This window comes from Amblyomma americanum, chromosome 10, assembly GCF_052857255.1.
Source record: "Amblyomma americanum isolate KBUSLIRL-KWMA chromosome 10, ASM5285725v1, whole genome shotgun sequence".
Taxonomy (NCBI): Eukaryota; Metazoa; Arthropoda; class Arachnida; order Ixodida; family Ixodidae; genus Amblyomma; species Amblyomma americanum.
Window position 1 is genome coordinate 36,640,606 of NC_135506.1, and position 22,984 is coordinate 36,663,589.

Sequence of the window (22,984 nt, forward strand, 5' to 3'; positions counted from 1 at the left end):
TGAAGTCAGGCCTCTGAGATAACGAAAAAAACAAGAATGATTCATACGAACGAACGCAGTGCTAATTAATACGTACCTGTTGACTTAATGCGTTAGCATTAGAACCCCCATCTAGCAGAAATCCTTCGTCCGTCCGTCCGCCACTCCGTCTGACAGTCTGAAGCCTCGGTTGGCTGGCCGCACAGTGGAGGGAGGAAAATCACCCCCTCCACTTGCAGAAGAAGGATGGAGAGGAAAGACGAAGAAAGGGTGGGAGGCGGCGAGTGGGGACAGCCGAGGAGAGGGTGCGGCGTGTCGCATTTTATTGGTGGATTGGATCGCGAGTGTAGTGAGAGTATGGCATGTGGGAGTACGGTGATTGAGGGTCTGGATCGCGTCATCCGCTTTCACGATCGGAACGCTTCAGCGGCAGCGCCGCATCACTAATGTTAATGCATACTCTGCCGCAAGAGTCGCATTGATCGTCCATACTTTTTCTGGTAAAAACATTGTGAGAGGTGCATTAGCAAAGCGGTGAGCGAAGATAAATAGTTGCTGAGGATAAGATATATGAAAGAGATTGGCAAACTAAGGGCACGGTTAAGACTGATCTAACTGTATCGTTCGTTGGGGTGCACATACATATAAGATGGCTTAACCAGTAAACTCTGTATACAAAGATCTAACAGAAAAAGACAACGGCCCCTCAGTCGTTACAAACGCAGTGAAGCAAGACCCTATAGTAATAATACGCTCGAAGAAAGAAAATCTGCTTCAGTGACACGCGCGTACTATCTTTGCCAAAAGTAACCAAATAACGGTGTTTAATTGCTTCTTAGTTGTGTATAGTGCAGCACTTAAGGCATGCGTTAAGCTGCAAATCTGCTTAAGATAAGGAGAACCCTTGTCCTCACCTTTCGAGATATTTAGGCCTTCATGGATGCCGTAAGGGCTCCATTTTAAGGCTGTGAAGCAAACCATGTTGCCTGGTTACATTTGCCAAAGACAACACGTTAACCAGAACTGCTTTATTTTAGGTACCCAAGCAGGGCTTTCTTGGAGAAATTGTTTAGATTAATTTATTTTGGAATTGTCCTAACTAGTATAGCGATATTCACTATCGCTTTAATGGCCGCTTGCCACACGAGCACGCCATTTTGAGCGATTATGATTTTTATGCACTTCTTCATGGTCGCTTCGGCTGTGGTTCGGCTGTATTTGGTGACGCTGTTTTTCAGATAAAATAATTTGGCAATGCTGATTTCTCTGGCAAGTGGGCCATTGCGTAAATCGGTCCTGCTCAGATAAGTTGTGTCTAAACTGGGTGACTGTTAATAACTAATCGTGCCCTTGTTGGCGGTCTTTAATAATAATAATAACATAGTTTTGTATCTTACGTGATGGCGTCGTGGTGCTGCAGTACCGCTACCGCTTCCTCTGAAAGTATAAGAAAATGAGAGACACTATCACGTACTCACAGAGCAGACTAGCGAGGTTTCAGGTATTCGGCAGTGATAACACTCGCAAAGAAGAGAACATCCCTCTTTCCCTGGTATTCGTGCTTTGGTTCGATTTGGGCCGCAACACGCGACTGCACGAAGAACGTCGTGTCCTCCTCCCTTGCGTTTTGCACTGTAGAACGGTGCTCATGGGTGACCAACTAGCCCACACCCGCACCGTAGTGAATGACAACTCCCATATTCGGTGGCCACGCGGAATTTATGCACTAATGAGATACTGTTTCATGCGATATAAAAAACATTCATAATCATTATTAAACTATGAGAATCGACCCAATGCATGACGATCAGAATACCTATGTTTACAATCCTGTGTAATTAAAAAAAACGCAAATTATGGAGTAACATGTGCAGAAGCAATTGCATATAACTTCCGTGTTAAACACAAATAGGTTGCAATAATCGCAGCGGTCTCAGTGGTGGCTCATCACTCACGCAGGGCTCGCACCTTGGTGACCTCTACGCCGGGTCCGAGCACCGACAGCTGCTTGCAAGCCTGCGCAAGAGGAACCAGCAAAATGCGCGCTGAGGAAGAAAGCTTAGAAGGCAGTATCTACCACCAGGTCAGGTTACCAACGGCGCGTACATTGAACGAAAACAAGGAACACAAAACAATGTTGAAGTCTAGCAAACGCTCTGGAAGAAAAAAAAAAGAACCGCAGTATGTTAAATATTTTTGTTGGCAAGGTGGGAGGAATGCAGGGTTGACCTACAAGCGGCTATTAAGAGCAGTGCTCAGGCGGATGGAAGCAGAGCCGTTAATAACGCTATGGAACTCATCTCCACGGATGCAGTGCTGAGGCCACTTAGTCACACCCGCGGTGTCATGCGGTCCTCGTTTGAGCTACGAAGGCAAAGGGCACGACCACGTATATGCTGCCACTAATGCGTTGGCAGTAGTTACCTGAACACCATTCGTGTTATCGATATCTATGTGTTCTTTCCACAGCATTCTCATCGGTCCGCTTGCCATGCGCTTGCCGAGCTTCCAGCTGCTTTCTGAATATTTCAGTGCAGGTGGCACCTTCGTAGCCACCACGTCTCAAAACTATGAAACCAAATTAGGTGCGCTCCGTGGTGGCAGAGACGCCAATAAACGCCTCTTCGGACCGTTGTAAAAAATTACTGGCGGTTAAGCATTGCTAAGCACGAATATTGTGCGAAAGCAGGTTTTGCAGGTGTACACCAATGCCACGTTCCTGAAAGCGCGAATGAGGTGTTCACTGACCCACGGAGCCAGTTATGCGCCTTACCATTCTTCAGAACCAACGGAGTCTGCAACGTTGTCAACGCCAACGCCACTGAACCCAATGACCAGTCACGGCCTGTTGCTACCGTGCAGCATTTTCTGCCGAAACGCTGTCCACGCAAACGCAAGCAGCGCACATCTCTCTGTCGCTACCGCCACGTAGCCCAAGGCGCGGCTTGGAATGACGAGAGGCGTTGCACAGGTGCCTAAGCCTTCCAAAATTTGTTGCTAATTTGTTGTTAGACACGCAGGTTTCACCCTTGTCCTCCCGGAAGTCGTTGCAACCCTTTTTGAGATCAACAAGAAAGTCCATGGTCACAGCGAAGCTTGTGGCATAGAGGCACACCCTTCGGGACGGTTGTCACCGCAGTATACATTTCCCTATGAAGAAACATCTGACCAAGTGGTGCAAATTGTCATTCGGAAGATCTCACATAGCAACAGAAATGAATCCTCTCTCTTGTTGGCAGATTTGAGTAAAGGTCCAGGGAAGACTCCTGCACTCATTGAACATATTCGATCCAAATGGAGCCTGGTCCTCACAAATCTGCACGTGGTTGGTAGTCACGACACAGCAGGGCTCTCGCGCGGATTTGGCATTTCTCAATTAATTGGAAAAGGAGTGGTCAGGCGCAGTCTTTGTCAAAATTCTCAGGGCCACAGCATTATGCTGCAGTGGAATGAATGTTCCTAGAATGCTCCGTGTAGCGGATCGTTCACAACGCAAGTCAAGCATGAAGCTTCTCTACCGAAAGAAGAAACCTGCTAGCGTTTCAAGGTCATTCAGTCTTTAATAGTGCCGTAAGGGCTCTGTTATGCAGCTGTAGCGAGAAGCCTTGGGCCTTAAGACTTTTGACCAAGATATTACGTCTGTTGCCACTTCAGCGACCACTAGGCCATACTTGCAGCCCTCAGCATCAAGTCACTGACAGATCGCTTGGATGCCACTGTATGCAATTCACCAAAGGCGTACGTCTAATGCCGCCTTAACTGCAGCCAACTTGTGAGCCACCCGGCGCTTTAGATATTGAGTTATAAATTTGCGAAAATTCGCAGTGCAAAAAGTAATTTAATGCAAAAATCTAATCGAAAAAATTCAAGTGACGGGTGTGAGCAAAAACATCTCCTTACATGTCGTCTTTAAGTATGCCCGAAAGGACAAAGTAGCAACGTAAAAGAATCCACAATTGATCAGCAGTCGACAAAGCCCAACCGCTTCCAGAGTAAAACTTGAGATTCTGACATTGCTTATAAAAATCGTATAAAACAACATAAAACCATAGAGTTAATGTCATTCTAACATGAAAACAGTAAAGCAAAAGCACAGCAAAACCACCAAATCACATGTCGTAAACACGCTGCCCCGGTCAACTCGCATGGAACTCAAATATGACGACCAGCAAAAGCCACCCACATTACTAGAAATTTTTGCGTAGACTATGGCAAAACTAAGGCCCCTTGTCGCAAACACGCTGTTCCGAAAAGGCAAACCATTTGTTGCAAAGCGAAGACTGTAAGAGCGGAAGTGGAAAACCAAACATCCTGCTATCCCAGCTTCGCAGCGTCAGTTCACATGAGAGTCTGCCAGTTTGTAAGCTACGAGTATAAAAGACCCAGGAATGAAATACAGGTGCTCCTTGTGATATGCCGCTTTCACTAACCATGTGCGGTGACGTGAAGGGCTTCCTATCACATATCTCTCAGGGTACACCATACTTCCACCCTCTTACAGTCGGCGGTCACAAAGTATGTAATGCATTGGACGCTGTCATCGACATCAGGACTTTGAATCACCGAGCGTTGTAGTAAATTTTCTGTCTGTAACTTCAAATTTTATGAGCGAAATTTGTAGGTTCCACTTATGGTCCATACGGTTAATGGGAAAGCGTTTTTCGCGCTTTAGTACTAGTTAACTGCGCCAAGTTCTTATTAGAGCCTGTTAAATATTATATTTAATGAATTATTATTTAGTACGTACTAATTTTCTAGCAGTGCTGATTTTCTATTACTTAATGACCACTATTAATCAGTGTTTACTATTTAGTACTTAGTGTCTACAAATTATCATATTTATGTCTTGTTGACCATCATCTCTTAACTATGTATCAAATATTCACTGCCCCAAACTATCTTTGACAATCTATTGGTTGACCCTGTGACGTAATGAGGCTTTGTGTCGCTATTTTTTTGTGTCCACGACAGGTTCGCGGCTGAATGGGACTTCTAATGCTTTCGCTTTGCTCGATACGTATTTTGCTACCGAGCATACCTAAGCTAGGCGGCGAAAAGCCCAACACGAGAATTTTCTGAGTAACAAGCAATATAGTTGTCCCTTCGAATGAACGTTTTAATATGCCATCTCACCTCCCTGTAGGCACAGGTAACGTCCTAGTAGTAACACCGACAACCATCAGTCCGCGTACCTGGACGAATCCGTTGGAGTAGCGTGCCATCATCTTGATGCTCGGCCTGGTCGTATAGTAGCCGCTCCAAGTGTGATTCGTCCTGTCCGAGTACGGCAGCAGATCATCCTCGAAGCGTGGCCAAGGTTGCGACGCTGTGGCGCGAAGGGCCTTGACGCGTAACCCCCACGCCAAGGTAAGGGAAAAAGAAAAACAGGGGAAAAATGGGTCACTGAAGTACACTCTGCAAGAGGAAGATAAATACATCTTTATTCAACACCGAATTCAGCTTCAAGAGTCCATGACTTCCTTGTGCCTTGACGTGCTTGATCACAGTTTCCTGAGATCTGGGATGAACCAGAGGGGGTGCATTGGTTGCTGAAGTGGGGCTGGCTGCGAGTGAGGGTTTAGACTGGTGAGGAATCCCAGAAGGGCAGCAGTGTACACTGATACATACAAGATGACGTCAGGCGGGGACAAAAGAGAAAGTGACGAAAATATTCTAAACGGAATTTGGTCGTGTTTTACCTGTAGAATTTAATGTCTCACGTTTTCACATCTGCACACGAGGAGGTCGAGGGGTCAGTTTCGACCACCTGGGGTTCCTTTATGTGCACCGGCGTCGCTCGGCACACGGGGGACTTTCTTTTTGCATTTCGCCTGCAGTGAATTGTGCCCGCCGCGGCCTGGATTCGTTCCCGCGACCTTGGGATCAACAGCCGAACGCCATAGCCTTTAAGAAACCATAGCCAGCGGCATGCTGTCATTAGAATGTTTCTTTATTTTTACGTGAGGAGATGCTGGCATCCGGTGTCTATCCTGCTACTTGTTTAATACGACAGAACCAAAAGAAGTGCGGATATACTACCATGTCAGTTATTTGCATAATCAACGAAGGAGCTTTGCGACGATATTTCTTGTATATAGCCTTAAAAGCAATACGTGATAGGGTTAATCAGTTAATGCGCGTATATGCAGAATTGGTCATTCTCGAGTTTATGTTCATAGCTCCCTGGGAGACCTCATACCCATCCTGGCAGAGTGTGCAGCGGTCAAGCGATGCGCTACTGCCCTGCGATGGCAGGTGATGCCTCCGGTGGGGCTTGTGCGACCGAGGTTGCTCTTCCTGAGCAACCTCTCGCGACCAATAATTGATTGAATTGCCAGCTACCACGGTGGTCACTTTTCTCACAATCCGCGGTGGGTACGCTGTGATGACGCCACAAGGTCACGTGAACTAGGCACCCCCCCAGCTAGGTTGCTTTTCCGGTAATTTTTCGCTCACAACGCCGCCGCCGCCGACGACGATGACGTCGGGATTTCTGCAGAATGGCAGCCCTAACGCTATGACGTTAGAATCGCTCCACTCTGCATCCTGTTACATGCGGCTGATAACAGCTGACTTGAACAGTTACTAGACGACTTCGTGCAGCTGGTCTTAAGTGAAAACGCAATGCGCTTCTAGCTGGAGGTGCCCGGCACATTGGTCGGGGCCATTTGAAACAACTTATACTGTTGCTAGTACATCAAGTTGCGACTGTTGCTTACTGCTACGCAGCAGCTGCCGGTGTGTGCCATTGCGAATTGCTGCCAAGAATCTAGCCGAAGAAGCTAACGCAATCTGCGCTCCACCACAAAATGTCCAGCTGGATCGGAATCCGACACAGTTTCCATCAGCGAATCATTTGAAGACATCCTAGAGACGTGTAGCGAGGGCACTGTAGTTTCGTGCGAGTTCCCGAAGACAACGGCAAACAATAGCGTGGGCGACGGTTAGTGAAAAGCGGAAACTCTTTTCCTTCTTTTGGCGTGATGCACAGTCGGAATCAGTATGAACGTGAGCACATTAGGACTAACCTACTCGGAGAGGAAGCAATACAGCAGTTCACATTTGCAACAGGACTGAACAAAATGCAAGCGAGTAGCTGGCAGCTTTGTCCCTTTGTCCTACACCACTGCTCTTTAGGAGAATGAAAGTTCGTCAGATATTTATTGCCTTAGGTTGGCCGCCTTGAAAGCAATCACGTTCAAACTGACGATATCTGTGCAGTTTGTTGCGTGCGATTAGGCAAGTTTCAGAGTTACCCATAAAACGTCCATACTTTTAGCCTTACCTTGGCTCGAGGTTACGGCCTATCTTTTTGTATCCCTGAAGGAAGAGCCTACTTCCAGCATCATATGCTACTCATCGTATAGTGTTTCGCAAGTCTCCGCTCCTCACTTTACGCATTAAGAATGAAGTAACTGTTCACCAGCAGCCACCTTATTAATAGCTCAATAACATGATTAGCATTCCAGTAAATACATTTGCCTTATTAATTTCCCTCTCTCCTCCTACTACTCGAGAGCGCTTCCTCCAAATGATCTGAAGATGTTTTGCATCGGACATACTCACCTCCAACAGTATTTAATTCTCACAAAAGAAGGAAAACTTAATGTGAACTATGGAAAAGGTGATACCCATAGACAACATAATGGTTTACTGTGCGAAATCGCAGAATCCAAGAAACAAAGTATTTCCCATAATTTTTTGAGGAACGCATCCCATTCCCACCCTACCTTACTTCAGGGACAAAATTTACTCGTCCAACGTCCTTTTTTTTTCCAACGTCCCTTTGTTCTTAAAAGCAACAAAGGTTATAAACAAGTTAGAGTATTTTAAAAACTTTTTAGTTCTTTTTCCTCAAGCAGACATGCTAATTTTTGAGTTTCGCGCATGCTTGCTTTGATTGCTAATATCCTATAAAACACAGCACTATACAACCTTCGCCTCGACACCTCTTTAATACTGATTGCGGGTACATATAACGTCAGTATTGACAGCCAGAGTGTAGAATTTTTCACCAGTAGTTGCATAAAAGGCGGGGCTGAACGATGAAAAACGAAGAAAATAAAAAATGATTAGGGCAAAGGATCGTTTCAAAATAAGCAACGTATAGGTCACATATAACCACAGAGATGTCAATCTAATTGCCTAGCAGGTGCTCCTGACAATTATTGCTTTATTTTTATTGTTCAGCCGATGGTCACGTGATCACGGAGGTGTCACAGAGTCACAATACCACAGTGGCCGCAGTGTAATCGGACAGCAGGTGAACACATCATTGCTTCAATTTAATTGCTCAGGAAAAGAGTTACGTGATTCTGTTCTGGTAACTTCACTGAGCTTTTTGTTATGAGATTCTGTAGTGACGCATGCCGTGGAACCCCACAAATATATCCAGGGTAAAACTTACCCCGGGCCGTAATAAATACTGAGACTCTTTAAGCCTCATGCCACGCCAGCAGCACTGTACAAGCTACCGCAGCCTCACTCTCTGTCGTTAAAGAACGCCACTAGCACTGTGGCAACCACGCTATATACACGCTATATATACGTGACGTCACACTCACGTGGTGGTACAACTAGCGCGCAATGTGGTGGGTCCACGAACCTTCGGGCGTAACTGCTGCGTGGTCATAGCGACCGCTTTGCAATGCTCACATTGTGGGTTGGGGCCAGCGCTGTGCCTCGTAACATCGCACCAACAGCCAGCGCTGTGAAACATCAGAGCTCCCACACCCACCTGCATGTAACAGGCGGGCGTAGAGTAGACGATGCGCACGGGCCTATGGCTTCGACCCGTGGCGAGCGCGAGCAACAGGTACAAAGGCCAGCTGCCCATTCGGTTGGCCTTGTGGAGCAAGTCATCCACGTCTCCATACTGGTCAATCGCCTTGACCCAGGCCAGGTCGTCGCCAAGCATCAGAGGAACCACTTTGCCACCGTAAGCTTCCTCCTGCACGTTCACCGCTGCGCATTATATGGAGGTCAGATGACACAGAAATGTGCATGGCAGGGCAAAGTCCGGTGTTCACACCAGTAGTCGTGGCTAAGATTCATGGCTTGTTATATAGTGCGTTGGGTTTAATGTTTCGGCGCTGCACATGAGCTATGAGTACCGTCATAGTAAATGACTCCACATTAAATTCGGCCACCTCTACTTCTTCAGCGTGCACTGAGATAGCACAGCACACGGACGTCTTTTGTATTTCGCCACCATAGAAGTGTGATCGCCGCGGCCGGTATTCTAACCCGCATCCTCTGGCTCAACAGCGAATGCCATAGCCATCAATCCATCGCCGCTGGTAATTCATGGCTCACATTGGATATGCAACGGTGCAGGTTCTAAAAAGTTATGATGCGAAAAAGATTTCAGCTTTTCTGAACTCGGCATTTATCACCATATATGGGTCATGAAGGTTAGGAGAGCATGGTGCTGGCCTAGTAGGTGCGCATGTTGTCTAGAAGTCAGCTCTAAAACTAGAATAGTGCTGGTTAATGTCTTCCCTGTCTTCTTGTGTCCCTCGTCTAGATTTCACGCTGATGTATTCACAAGATATTGGTCATGGTTGTACTGAATCGCAGTGTCATGCATCATTTTTTACAGCGAATAGCTGTTACAGAGATGTCACTTACTCACTTACTCAGTGGGCATTCGCTTTGAAACTTGGACAAAAATCGGACATCACACTCAGCGCCATTGGGGCATTATAGTGTGCGACACAAAACTTTTAAAACAAATTCCTTTTGTTGCTAAAAAAATCTTTGAGTAATATGTTCCAGTCGCTAATGGTACGTGGGAAATTCAGTTATGAGGATCTCTAGGTGTTTATGGTTCACGGGGTTTAACCTTCCAAAACGACTCAGGCTATGAGGGACGCCGTATTGAGAGCTCCGGATAAATTCGACCAAGTGGGGTTCCTAACGTGCACTGACATAGGCGCAGTACACGGGCGTGTAGCATTTCGCCTAATTTGCGACTGATTTCTTTTAGCCTCGTACTACTATCTCCCGACTGAAAGGAGACTCTCCCAAACAGAGCTGACAACAACGTAAGGTGCACCCTCCACCTGGTTCCCACATGGACCCAATTATATTAAGGATTACAAACAACCGAATCTCTTTTGCGAACGACAAAGCCTGATTTCGGAAACGCGTACGCAGGAATCTAAACACAGCTCACTATTCTTGTTCTTTTAAGAGATTAATTAATGAAATAATTTAGAGTTTATTGTGTGCCCCCCCCCCCCAAAAAAAAAAGAAAACACCGCGGATGCTTACCAGTGGTACACGATCTTAGCGGTGCTTATGTCAGCGCTACGATGGGGCGCCTTGCAAAACCGTTTAATCTCCGGTGGTATATGTGCCTTGCACAAACGAACTGCAAGAGGCCGCCATTGCCCTAGCCATCACACGCATGGAGGCCCCGTATACACTATCAGACTCTAAAACTTCCATACTAAATTTTGCTCGCGGGAGAGTTCACGTCCCTGCATTTCGCATACTGAACTCCCTTGCCGCAAACCCGCCCCGCCACATGGAGCTCATAAGGCTGCCTGCCCACTCCGGGAATCCCGGAAACGAGGCTGCCAATTTAGCCCGAGGTTCTTTCAACCGGGCACCGGCGGCCTCCGATCTAGGGTTCTCACGGGAGCGCATGCATTCCTTCAGTGAACTGACGCAGGCCTGCAAAGCCGAGCGTCGGTTGTACCCCACACCCCATCCCTCACTCAACAATTATCACCAGGCACTTTGGAGGCGGCTCCAAACACGCACCTTACCCTCTCCTTGTATACGCTCGCGCTATCACCAAGTCCACACAAACCCCTCCTGTACCCGCTGCCACCACCCCAAAGCCACTATCGATCATATCCTTTTCCTCTGCCCGGAGGATCCTCCCCCGTGGGGCCTGGAGCACCTTACCACTTGGGAGGCTTGGGAGACCCTACTGCGCTCCGAGTACCCGGCCAAGCAAGCCATCGCCACAGGCCGGGCTGCCAGCGTCATGAGCCTCTGGGACATGAACGTTTGACTGCAGTGGGGCCGTGCGGGGGCCCATGGACCCGACTCCCCTCTGTCTATTAAAGTTTTCACCACCACCAGCAACGCAAACACTGCCACCATGCATTATTCGGAGATGATCTAAAATATTACTCGAACGTGAGTGCGATTAGGAGGAGAACAGAAGCTGTTGACATCGCGTTTTGAGAAGCAAAGTGCAGATCGCAGCGCTTACCAGATCCCGTGCGTGACCGAGCACGAAGGTGGGAGTAGTCAACGGTACGGTCTGCAATGCAAAGCGGCACAAAGCGTTAGGCAGTTATTAGTGAAGGAACACGAACCTACGAAAGCAACACTGTGGGCAACAAAGCACGTAGAACGGTACTCGTAGGAGGCTCCGGGCTTGTTTTTTCAATATTCTAGGGCACCGTGTTCTAGGGTTTCTTGCTGCGCAAAGCGGTAGCTGCCAAGCTGTATGTATAGTTTGAAAAGCACGACGCGTCTGGCACAGGACTTACTTGGTATCAGAAACGATTATGTCTTATTTATTAGACACGTAACGTCCGCGAAAATGGGCGCACATCGCAGTCGGAGCTTAGCCTGGAGCAGAGCTCCAAAAGCAACCCTGATTGGCACGCCGTTTGATGGAAAAAGCAAAGCCAAAAAGTACTCCGTGGGGAAAAGGCCGTTCACCGTCTCGTCCTTGAGGCACGACTCGTAGCACAGCTCGTGTGGAGTCGAGTAGGAACTCCAGGGAACCCACGTGAACAGCTCGTCATTGTCTCCGCTACGGTTCTGTCGACCTGCGTGGGTTGCGTCATTGGGTGCACGTACTGTGCGCGCCGAAAGCGTAGTGTCTATATATGATTTTATGCAGGCCATTTGGCAGTGTCGCCGTCTCGTATCAAACCTTATGACTCCATCAGTCATTTGATAATGTCATCAGTGACACGGGATGCGTGGTCATGACAAGGATGTCAAGTTATGACTCGTCTTGACTGAGCAAGAGTGACATCACGTATCACGTGATGCAACCAAACCAGAAGTGATGACCAGAATTGACATCACTGAGCCTGAAATATTTTGACAACGCTTAGACGGACTCGATGTGCTATCACAACCCAGGCTGGGCATTCATTAGGCGTCCACTAATTTTTCAAGCTTACTTCTGCACTGACTTTTGTCTACAAGTGTTGAAGAGCTTAGAAAGAGCGGAGCTAGGTGCAAAAGCAGAATCTACCGCTACTCTGCAGAAAGACCAGGAGAGCAAGGAAACTCAATACTCAGTCTGCATTTCATCACAGGTCTTGTATTTCTTATGCTGCAAGCCCACTTAGGTTGGCGAGCGTTTTGGCCACGATCTGCAGGACCGGAATGCGAAGTGATCTTTCCAGGAGTTTTTGTTTTTAGTAGACCTCAACTAGTTTTGGTAGACTGTAGTACATATGCTCATATGTGTGGCTGGTGCGACTGTGCCGCGCTGACAGGCCAAGGTCGCTTGTGTTGCAGCGCAAGCCCGGTGGCCGTAAAACTGCCTTGTACAGTCACTAGAGCCCATTCACGGCAATGGTGCTCCGTTGCTGTACAGCACATTTGGTAAAGAGAATTTCGCGACGAACGATAAAATAAATGACGACGTGTGATGCCGTTCTATCTTGTTCGAACTTGAATGAATGTTCTATGTGGGAATTTTGTAGCGGCCGTAAGTTCGCACGTTGGGCGTACCTTCTTGCTGCTGTCTTGTATTCCAGACGAAGCCCATGTGATGCGATGCCTTCCAATCCTTCAGCGTGTCCATGGAAACGCGGCCCACCATCATACCACTGAAGCCCATCTGCACAGAAGAGGCAGAGGTGCAACGCGAATTGATAGACTCTATATAAAGTTTTTATAGACATGATTTTCGTTTACAAGAGGCTGGTTTCGTGATGCCAGAAATGGGGCAACCCTGAGCCGAGTTCCATTAATAAAGTGATTGAAGGAACGCAGACCAGTTATTACGATTAAGTAACTGTCGGCATAGCGTGCCTCTAATGACCACTGGGAATCCTGCACATGTGCTCTCGAAACCCAGCTGCTTGACCAACGTGCACGAAGGCGTTGGAACTTCTTCACTGTTCTCATTTGTTTGCAAGCGATGCTGTGAGTTTTCCAGCGCTTAGAGGTTGTTAGCATATAGCAATCTAAATACCTAGTGGCATACATATCTTTGTCGATGCGAACACTTTTTTTAGAATCAACTTGGTTAGTAAGGTGTTCGAAAATCTTCTCGTATAATTTTAGAACCACTTGCGACATTACGAAGCAGAAAAAAGCAGCAGGTGGCTTGGGATGAGGTTGTAGTAAAATATTAACAATATGTATTCGGCAGACCCGCCGTGGTGACTCAGTGGTTAGGGCGCTACCGAAATATGTGATACAATTACCATGCCATTTCCTTTCCCGAAACCAATTTTCGCCGATGCTCGTCGCGATATGCTTGCGGCCTATAGGGCAGGGCATACTACCAGACTCCATCAAGGCGCTATTGTGGCCGCAGGGCAGTGCGCGCACTCGTGAGCGAACTTTGGTGAGGCTCTGTGCATTCCTCGAACACACGGGCTTGACGTCCCGTCTGTTCTCCGTCAGGTAGTTACACGCAGTGACCGAACGCTCCGCGAGTTCTACCTTGAACGATTAATAACTGGACGCCCCACTCCAGTTGTAACCTACACAGTGCTGTGCGCGTGTGTGATTTAATTCCTCTAAAATGAACTAATCACGCGCACAACCTGGACACATTTCTTATTGTGTAAATAGTTTGTACATATTACTTCTCCCCCTGTCCTCTATTCCTGTCCCCTCACCTCTTTCATTTCATTTCTCCATTCTGCCTGCTGTCCTTTATTTCCGCTGCCCCAGCTCAGGTGCTTCAGTATCGATGGCAGATGCCGGGGCTAGCAAAAATCTTTTCCTTCCTTTTTACTATTATTTTTAATAAAACCACTACCACCACCACCACGGCGCGGTTCAGGTGTCCAACGATATATGAGACAGACACTGCGCCATTTCCTTTCCCCCAAAACCAATTATTATTATTATTATTATTATTCGGCAGAGAGAGCATGGACATCCACTGAAATAGATTTATTCTGAGTGAACGAGCATTTAACATACATCACTCTGCGATTAGGGCTGCCTTAGATATTAGGTATGCCGATGCAACGTCATTGTCTTAAGCAATCATTACTAGCCGCTGCAATGTGCAGGCATGGAAGTGGGGATGTCGTTCAATCTGACGGCCGTTTAGCTGCTCGCAGGCACGAGCCGTTCGAACCTTGCAGCTGAATTTGAAAACCAACATAATTATCATATGCTTGCCCTCGGATGCCTGATACCTTACACCTGAATTTCGAGATAGTTATAATTACCAGATGCTTGTTCCCTAATACTTCACACCTGAATTTTGAAAAAAAAAATTATAATTACCAGACGTCTGCTTAATACCTCACATCTGAATTTCAAAACGGGTATAGTTACCAGACGTTTGTCCTTGAATACCTCACACCAGAATTTCTAAAGAGGTATAATCACCAGATGCTTGTCCTAGAATGCTTCACACCTGTTTTGAAAAATGAATAGTTTCCAGACGCCTGTTCTTAACGCCTCACAACTTAATTTCAAAATGGGTATAATTACCAGATGTTTGTCCTCGAATACCTCACAACGGAATTTAGAAAAAGGTATAACTACCAAATACTTGTCCTCTAATACTTCGTCATCACCATCATCATCCTGATTACACCCACTGCAGAGCAAATGCCTCTCCAATTAACCCGGTCCTCTAATACTTCACGCCTGAATTTTGGAAAAGGTATAGTTACCAGTTGCGTAATACTTTACACCTAAATTTCAAACCGAGTATAATTACCAGATGTTTGTCCAACCCGCTGCGGTGGCTCAGTGGTTAGGGCGCTCGACTACTGATCTGGAATTCCCCTGTTCGATCCCGACCGCGGCGGCTGCGTTTTTATGGAGGAAAACCGCTGAGGCGCCCATGTGCTGTGCGATGTCAGTGCACGTTGAAGATCCCCAGGCGGTCGAAATTATCCCGCAGCCCTCCACTACGGCACCTCTTTCTTCTTTCACTCCCTCATTTCCCCTTCTCTTACGGCGCGCTTCAGGTGTCCAACGATATATGAGACATACTGCTCCATTTCCTTTCCCTAAAAACCAATTATTATTATTATTGTTATTATGTTTGTCCTCGAAAACCTCACACCTGAATTTTGGGAAAGGTATAATTACCAGATGCTTGTCCTCTAATACTTCGCACCTGAATTTCGAAAACGGATATAGTTACCAGATTCTTGTCCTCTAATACTTAACACCTGAATTTCTAAAAAGGTATAATTAACAGATGCTTGTCCTCTAATAGGTCATACCTGAATTTCAAAACGAATATAGTTACCAGAGATTTGTCCCATTAATGATCCTAACTTCCTATATCGTAATGTTGCTCTCGTTATATTTCTTTTCAGCGATTTGCGGTGCTTTCTTGAGTGTACTATAAAACGTTGTTGCCAGCGTTCAAGTTCTCGTCCTACAGGGAATTACATGCACGATGCACTTGCCATATACTTTATCTTTTACTGACATCGGGAATCATCGTCATCATCATCAGCCTGACTACACCCACTGCAGGGCAAATGCCTCTCTCATGCCTTTCCAATTAACGCTGTCCTTTCCCAGCTGCATCCACCCTTTGCCTGCAAATTTCTTAATCTCCTCAGCCAACCTAACCTTCTGCCGCCCCCTGCTACGCTTACTTTCTCTTGGATTCCACTCCGTTACCCTTAAGGACCAGCGGTTATATTGTCTTTGCATTACATGCCCTGCCCAAGCCCATTTCTTCCTTTTGATTTCGACTAGGATGTCATTAACCCGCGTTTGTTTCCTCGCCCATTCTGCCCGCTGCTAGTCTCTTGACGTTACACCTATCATTTTTCTTGCCACGGCTCGCTGCGTTGTCCTTAACTTAAGCTGAACCCTTTTCATTAGCCTCCACGTTTCTGCCTCGTAGGTGAGTACCGGTAGGATACAGCTGTTGTACACTTTTCTCTTGAGGGATACTGGTAAACTGCCATTCATGATCTGAGAGAACCCGTCATATGCACTCCACCCCCATGCTTATCTTTCTAGTCATTTCCCTCTCATATCCGGATCAGCTGTCCCTACCTGCCCTAACGTATTCGTTTACCACTTCCAGTTCCTCGCTGCCAATTGTGAACTGCTGTTGCCTTGCTAGACTGTTGAACATTACTTTGGTTTTCTGCATGTTAACTTTTAGGCCCAGCGCTCTGCTCTGCCTGTGAAACTGCTGTTTATACAGCTTGACTAGAGCGCCCTCCATGAGCACTTCATGTGCAACTGAATGTCCAGCCAGGTTTACCTTACCATTTCCTGATAATATGCCTACTTTGTCTTACCCTGGCGAAAAGGGCCGCCTGGCTGAGAGAGTGTCCGAAGGGGTCCGCCTGCCAGGCGACGCTGGGAACTCCGCAGTCGGGCCCGAACGTCTCGTTAAGGAAGCGCAGGCCCAGCGTCATCTGGTCGATGATGGCCGTGTAGTGAGTGACGGCCTCGTCGTTCTGGACCCAGCCGCCGCCGACGAACTGAAGGTGTCCTGCATGTCGCGAACGGCGTGAAGGGGCCTCGACTTCCACTTTTGTTCAACACGAGAAACACATTGAATATTGCGGCCGGGCCACTTCCCGAGCGATGTCGTCCCTAAAGGATTTGCTTTGTTAACGCACAACAGTAGCGGAATGATTAGACGTGTAAAAAAAAAACGGACGAATTAAACGTGAAGGCTTGCACCTTTTTTTCTTCTCGTCAGATGTTATGATCTGTTTTGCCCTGAGTTCCGTATACAGGAAAATCGCCCCACTTCACTAAGACCGCGACCACGCAGGAAGGAAATGTGAGGAGAAGCCCCATGTATTCCAGATGCATTGCGAAAAGCGTGACGGAAGTCACGCGTCCTTTCTAAGCCTACTTATGGGGTAATAGCAACGGCGTCTAAGTGGGAGAGTCGCGGCCAGCGTAGAGGCACAGGATTGGAGGGAGCTGCTCCATGCAGACAGCGCGACCACATATACCGCGCGCGGAACAGCATACGAAGTGTGACGTCACGGTCTCCGCTTAGTTTTCCTTTCTCCATGGCCGCGACCTAAGCCGTCAGCCATGGCAACTAAGCAGCCATTACTGCCATCCCTGTCTTGAGAGGGGGCGCGGATTACAAAGAAGCACAGACCTCCTTCCCCGCCCCCTCTACTCCGTGAGCCGGCTGCCAAACATTTAATACACTGACGCTAGAGCGACTGTGGCCACGCATGCCCCATTCGTAATCTTGCAAACAGCAATGGTAGCCTTTATGACATGCGGTTTGATAGACTGCCGCTATTAACGACGAAATAACGAATGGCAGGTTAATCTGACAATATCGATCGTCTCACATAACATGATTACAAAGCACTGTCGTATTGACCATTCTTACCGTGAAAAACCCGCCGCCGTGGCGCAGTGGCTTAGGCGTTCGTTTGCTGGTCCCAATGTGGCGGGAAAGAATCCCGGCCGTGGTGGCCACATTTCGACGGAGGCGAAATGCAAAAGCACCAGTGTGATGTGCGTTGTCACAGCACGATAATGAACGCCATTTGGTATAAATCAACCAGGAGCCCACAACTACGGAGTCCTTCATAGCCCATGACTCTTCCCACGCAGGCAGCGCTGCGGTGAGGTCACTGTGGAATCGTAATACACTTTTTCAAAATGAAGGAAGTTTGTTTCGAGATACTAAGAAATCGTAATTGATGTTTCGAGCAGTATGAAATGTTACAAGTGAGCTAACCGCTTTTTCTGTCAAGATACTCATTTTTCTCGCAGTAAATTGGTTGTTAGGAAAACGAAATGGCGCAGTATCTGTCTCACATCTCGGCGGACACCTGAATCGCGCCGTAAGGGAAGGAATAGAGGAGGACTGAGAGAAGAAAGGAAGGAAGAGGTGCCGTAGGGAAGGCTTCCGGAATAATTTAGACCACCTGGGGATCTTTAACGTGCTCTGACATTACACAGCACACGGGCGCCTTAGTGCTTGATTGGTTGGTTTGGTTGTTTTTTTTTGGGGGGGGGGAAAGAAAATGGCACAGTATTTGTCTCACATTCGCCTCCATCGAAACGCGGCCGCCGCGTTCGAGTTCGAACCCGGGCACTCCGGATGAGTAGCCGAGCACGCTAACCACTGATCCACCGCGGCGGGTAGCAGAAGTCGAGTTGGCACACAGAAGCACTGTTCGGCACTCGTAATGCTACCAGCGCGCTGTTCATGTGGATGACCTCTGGGGACGTACACTCCAAACCCGCGGTGTAGAATCCCTACCCGACTGCACAAGTTCGTGGACCCTTCTTCGGACGGCAGCTGACTGCTCGCTCCACCATCGTGAGAAGAAGACGTTCTCAGCCGACACGTAACGCCTGTCCGAGCCCAGCTGCAGCGCCTCCACGACCGTGGCGTAGATTTCTCGCACAGCTGCATACGGAAGCCACGAAGGTCATCGGTTAGCTCGTGTCATGCAATTGTGAAAGAAGTGCGCTAGTGTCATCAACCTTGGCTCCAAAACTGTGCTTAGAGGATCAGCGCTGGGGTGGAACACAGAGAGAAAAATACATGAATGCCATGACACAACGCCTCCTCCTCATCGCTTCGCAGTGGGACACACATAATTGACACCATATTGCATGGAATAAAACAACAAAGACATTGAAAGGCTCCAATTTTTAATAAAGCATTACATGTGTAATCCCTTCGAGTGCCTGTTTGTTTTCGCGAGGTGGCACCACACACGGGGAGCGGTGGTTTAGGCTTAACGTTATGATGAACAGTAGCTTACGAGGAGAGGAGACATGCGTTGTGTAGTTATCACCACCAGCGGTGCAAAAAGCGCCTTCACGGAGTGTTATATCGGACGCAAAGTTCCGTTTTCAGCTATACATCGCACCGTTGAAGTTCTCGATCTCTATTAGGTAAGGAGAATCCTCACTCTCACTCCTAAGGATCTTTTGCTCATTAGAAGTGTCGAAAATGGTATCGACGGATTAAAAGCAAATGCCTGGCCTGAATACTTTTGATCAATGCTGTGCATTAATTCGTGAGTTGGGCGAGAAATCTCCTTTTTTTTTCAGATGGCCCGGGGTTTCTTTCAGTGACGCCTCTATTGCCGACCTCCCTCGAATACCCTTCTGGTTGATGGCCACACTTCATTAACACGAATTCTCCGATATGTGAGTAAAAAACGGAGTAATCTGTCCCCTAGCCCTAGACGACAGCTTACTCCTTTTTTTACTCCTTTCTGCTTAGAGTGTAGATAGCATGCCGCGTTTTACGAAGAAACGACGGGCCGCCAAGGAGCGCTGCACGGCGTACTGGTCGTGTATATGGCATCCACCGAGTCCAGCCACCCGGCGTCGTTGTGGCTGTGGCAGATGGCGTGCACGTTGATGTATCCAGACTTCAGCTTGGGGCAGCCCTGCGAGAGAAGCGGCATTCGAATTCTAATCGCGAGAAAGTCGATGCCACTTGTGTCCATAGCACCAGTACACTCCAAACATGAATTAGCGTATATGGAAGTTACCCCGCCGCGGTGGCTCAGTGGTTAGGGCGCTCGACTACTGATCCGGAGTTCCCGGGTTCGAACCCGATCGCGGCGGCTGGGTTTTTATGGAGGAAAAACGCCAAGGCGCCCGTGTGCTGTGCGATGTCAGTGCACGTTAAAGATCCCCAGGTGGTCAAAATTATTCCGGAGCCCTCCACTACGGCACCTATTTATTCCTTTCTTCTTTCACTCCCTCCTTTATCCCTTCCCTTACGGCGCGGTTCAGGTGTCCAACGATATATGAGACAGATACTGCGCCCTTTCCTTTCCCGCCAAAACCAATTATTATTATTATTATTATTATTATTATTATTATTATTATTATTATTATTATTATTATATGGAAGTCAAAAAGGAATTTGTCCTGACTACGTGCACCCTGCAGTGGGCATAGTTAGGCTGATGATGATGATGGCGAAGTTGTCCTCTAGCGCAATTCCTTTTCAGCAGATTCTACCCAAATTTCGGAGTAAGTTTTGATCACTGAATATACGGAATGCTTATTATTGCCAACGGAGACATATCCGCACAAGACTAAATGCTTCTCTAGAACATGTTTTGGGCTTGTTTCGTGCTCAACGTGAGATATCTAGCGATAAAGTTTGGTTGAAAACGGTCTGGATGTAAGCATGTGCAGCTAAACTCACAGGATTTTATCTTTTTTGCTTCCTTGGTCGCAGCGGCTTTGGAAACTGCGGAACACACAGTTAGGTCGCTCTAGAGTTCTGTTTTGCGCTCTGTACTGCAAAACAGTGTAATTAGATGCAGTTAGCGATGGAAGGAGGCTTTTAAACATAGTACCGGATATCGTGAGCTTAGCGAATAGAGGAGATTGAAACCTTGGTTAAAATCTTTGTAACGGCTATAAATTTGCATGTTTTGTAGAGGGCACTGATTTCCGTTGCAAACCGTAAGTATTCCTCATTTTTAATGATGGAAAGCTACGACAGGGCTTGTCCAGCATACCCTGCCCATAAAAGGAAGTGCGCTAGAGGGCTATTTACTTACTTTTTACTCCCGTACGGATAATTCTTGTTTAGAGTGCAACAATAACAAAGTGGAGGCGCCTGGTGGCCAGCGGTGATCTTAACCCAGATTCGGAGTTGGTGATTATGAATCAACCCGCCGCGGTGGCTCAGTGGTTAGGGCGCTCGACTACTGATCCGGTTCGAACCCGACCGCGGCGGCTGCGTTTTTATGGAGGAAAAACGCTAAGGCGCCCGTGTGCTGTACGATGTCAGTGCACGTTAAAGATCCCCAGGTGGTCAAAATTATTCCGGAGCCCTCCACTACGGCACCTATCTCTTCCTCTCTTCTTTCACTCCCTCCTTTATCCCTTCCCTTACGGCGCGGTTCAGGTGTCCAACGATATATGAGACATACTGCGCCATTTCCTTTCCCTCCGAAAACCAATTATTATTATTATGGGTCACTGCTCCTTTCGTGTTTAACTCATTAAAGTCCCTCGTATCGCCTTTGATGCAGAGCGTAAAAATGGGAATATTTTTAATTTATGCTAATGTTCTTGAAGGAACACCTTTTTCCGACATATTATCAAAACAAAGTCAAAGTGTCAGCTACCCTGCTGAAAGATTCAAAAGCAAACCGTAGCGGGAAACATGCTAAAATTCCTGTGGTCGTAATGCTGCACTGGCATAGGTGAAAGAGCAGTCTAGAATTTTGCTCTTGATTCACTGTGTGTGCCTCCGTATCTGCGACGACTTTTATAATACAAAGACATTCTGGAATCACTAAAATTAGCAAAAGTGAATTAAGCAGTAATGATCTCTTTCTTTATACATCAGCTTTTTTCTAAACTGTATACTTGCAACGAAAGGACCACTTATAAGTGATGGAATTCATAACGTTGCTTAGATATTTTCAATGTCTGGCCATTACAGGGTTAAATCAGCAGAATTCTGAGGCCCACTGCAGAGCCCTGTAGATGAAGTCGGCAGCGACCTGTGTCATGTCCCACATACTGAGGTGGGAAGTTCGTTTAGATATACTGAGCAGGACAGTGCGCCTTCGGCTCCCCCAACCAGCTCTGCCGACACACACACACACACACACACACACACACACACACACACACACACACACACACACACACACACACACACACACACACACACACACACACACACACACACACGCACACGCACACGCACACGCACACGCACGCACGCACGCACGCACGCACAAATCCTCTTAAAGTCCTTTTCGAAACCGAGCTAATTTCTGTGACCACTTTGCCTGCGTTAACAGATGCTGGTGCCGCCTATGAGCTTCATAGCCAGATTTTGGTGGCGCCGTACTATTTAGTCTCTCCCTTTCCGTGAGTACGTCTGAAAGGCAAAAGTTGCGCGACATTGTGCTAACCTGCGAATTTCGCCCGAATCAGAGCTCCTGATTTTGAAACACGGTTTATAGGGGAGCTTCGCAGTTTGCAGATGGGGAACGCCCATAATTCATAAAATGGTGCAAAAACAGCTGGTCAGTTTTTCACACGCAAGCGTTGCAGCCCCAGTCAAACCACCCTTCAACCTATCGGTACATGTTCGCTGTGGAAGCGCAGAGCAGGCGAGTTTGTGGCAACAAAAGCCGCTCACCCTCAAAGGTGGGCGATAATTTTTGTCTTAGCCTGTCTTGTTATTTATTGGGGTGCACTTGTCAGGGTAACGATGGAAGAACATGGCGGAGTTGGCGCTGGTGAATATCAAAGAACTGCGCTGCATGAGGGCACTAGGAGGTCAGTATTTCGAAGGTGGCGCAAGCACAGGCGTCTTGTTCGTGTTGTTCGTCCCAAATTCCGTATCTTCTGTGCCCTAAAGCAGCTGGCCTTCCAATGTTTTCGTTGCAGTGATTTTCAGCGGGAAATTTCGGTACTCATAGTGATCGTCCAATGTGCCTAGTCGCACCGAAAGTTCTTACAGCAGAAATAGGAGTGCAGTATGCCCGTTGACTTACCTTTAGCTCGCACTTGTTTCCCGCAGCTGCCAGGGAACAGTCATTCAAGACTAACGTCAAAAGATACACGAAGCCGGCAAGAGGCATAACGCTGGCGTTCTCCGCGAACGAAGTAACCTGAAGACGGGGAGGTGACAGCTGATCCTGATGCGAAGCCAGTGCGCCGGTGGGCAGACAGTAAGATGCCTCACTGAGGCGGCATTTCCGCACACCCTTTGCGGTACGTGACGCCTTCTGGCGGCGCCGTGCGAAGACGCGCCACAGCGAAGGAGTATGCCAGAGGATGCATCCACGCGGGTTAGCTTAGGGTTAGCAAGGGTAGCAACGAAGTTAACGCCGGCTCGCTG

The 22,984-nt window shown here is 47.6% G+C and overlaps 1 protein-coding gene across 1 annotated transcript; it reads right to left on the reverse strand.

Moving 5' to 3' along the window:
- Window positions 1–1,372: 1,372 nt before the first annotated feature.
- Window positions 1,373–22,762, reverse strand: LOC144108199 (lysosomal alpha-mannosidase-like). The gene is made up of 11 exons (XM_077641478.1): window positions 22,638–22,762; window positions 19,439–19,541; window positions 18,395–18,544; window positions 16,443–16,639; window positions 12,700–12,808; window positions 11,668–11,777; window positions 11,210–11,260; window positions 8,717–8,929; window positions 5,172–5,321; window positions 1,935–1,995; window positions 1,373–1,416 (listed from the first exon to the last, which is right to left on the reverse strand). Exons 1-11 carry the CDS (start codon window positions 22,722–22,724, stop codon window positions 1,373–1,375), a joined length of 1,275 nt encoding a protein of 424 aa, XP_077497604.1. The 5' UTR covers window positions 22,725–22,762.
- Window positions 22,763–22,984: the final 222 nt, after the last annotated feature.

Bases quoted from the DNA above. Each gene is read 5' to 3' on its own strand.
- LOC144108199 (XM_077641478.1), bottom strand. From the start codon at position 22,724: ATGCCTCTTGCCGGCTTCGTGTATCTTTTGACGTTAGTCTTGAATGAC. The intron at 19,542-22,637 runs GTAAGTCAACGG...CTTCTCTCGCAG, and splicing joins GAAACAAGTGCGAGCTAAAG to GGCTGCCCCAAGCTGAAGTC. The intron at 16,640-18,394 runs GTAGGGATTCTA...CGCGACATGCAG, and splicing joins CCACGAACTTGTGCAGTCGG to GACACCTTCAGTTCGTCGGC.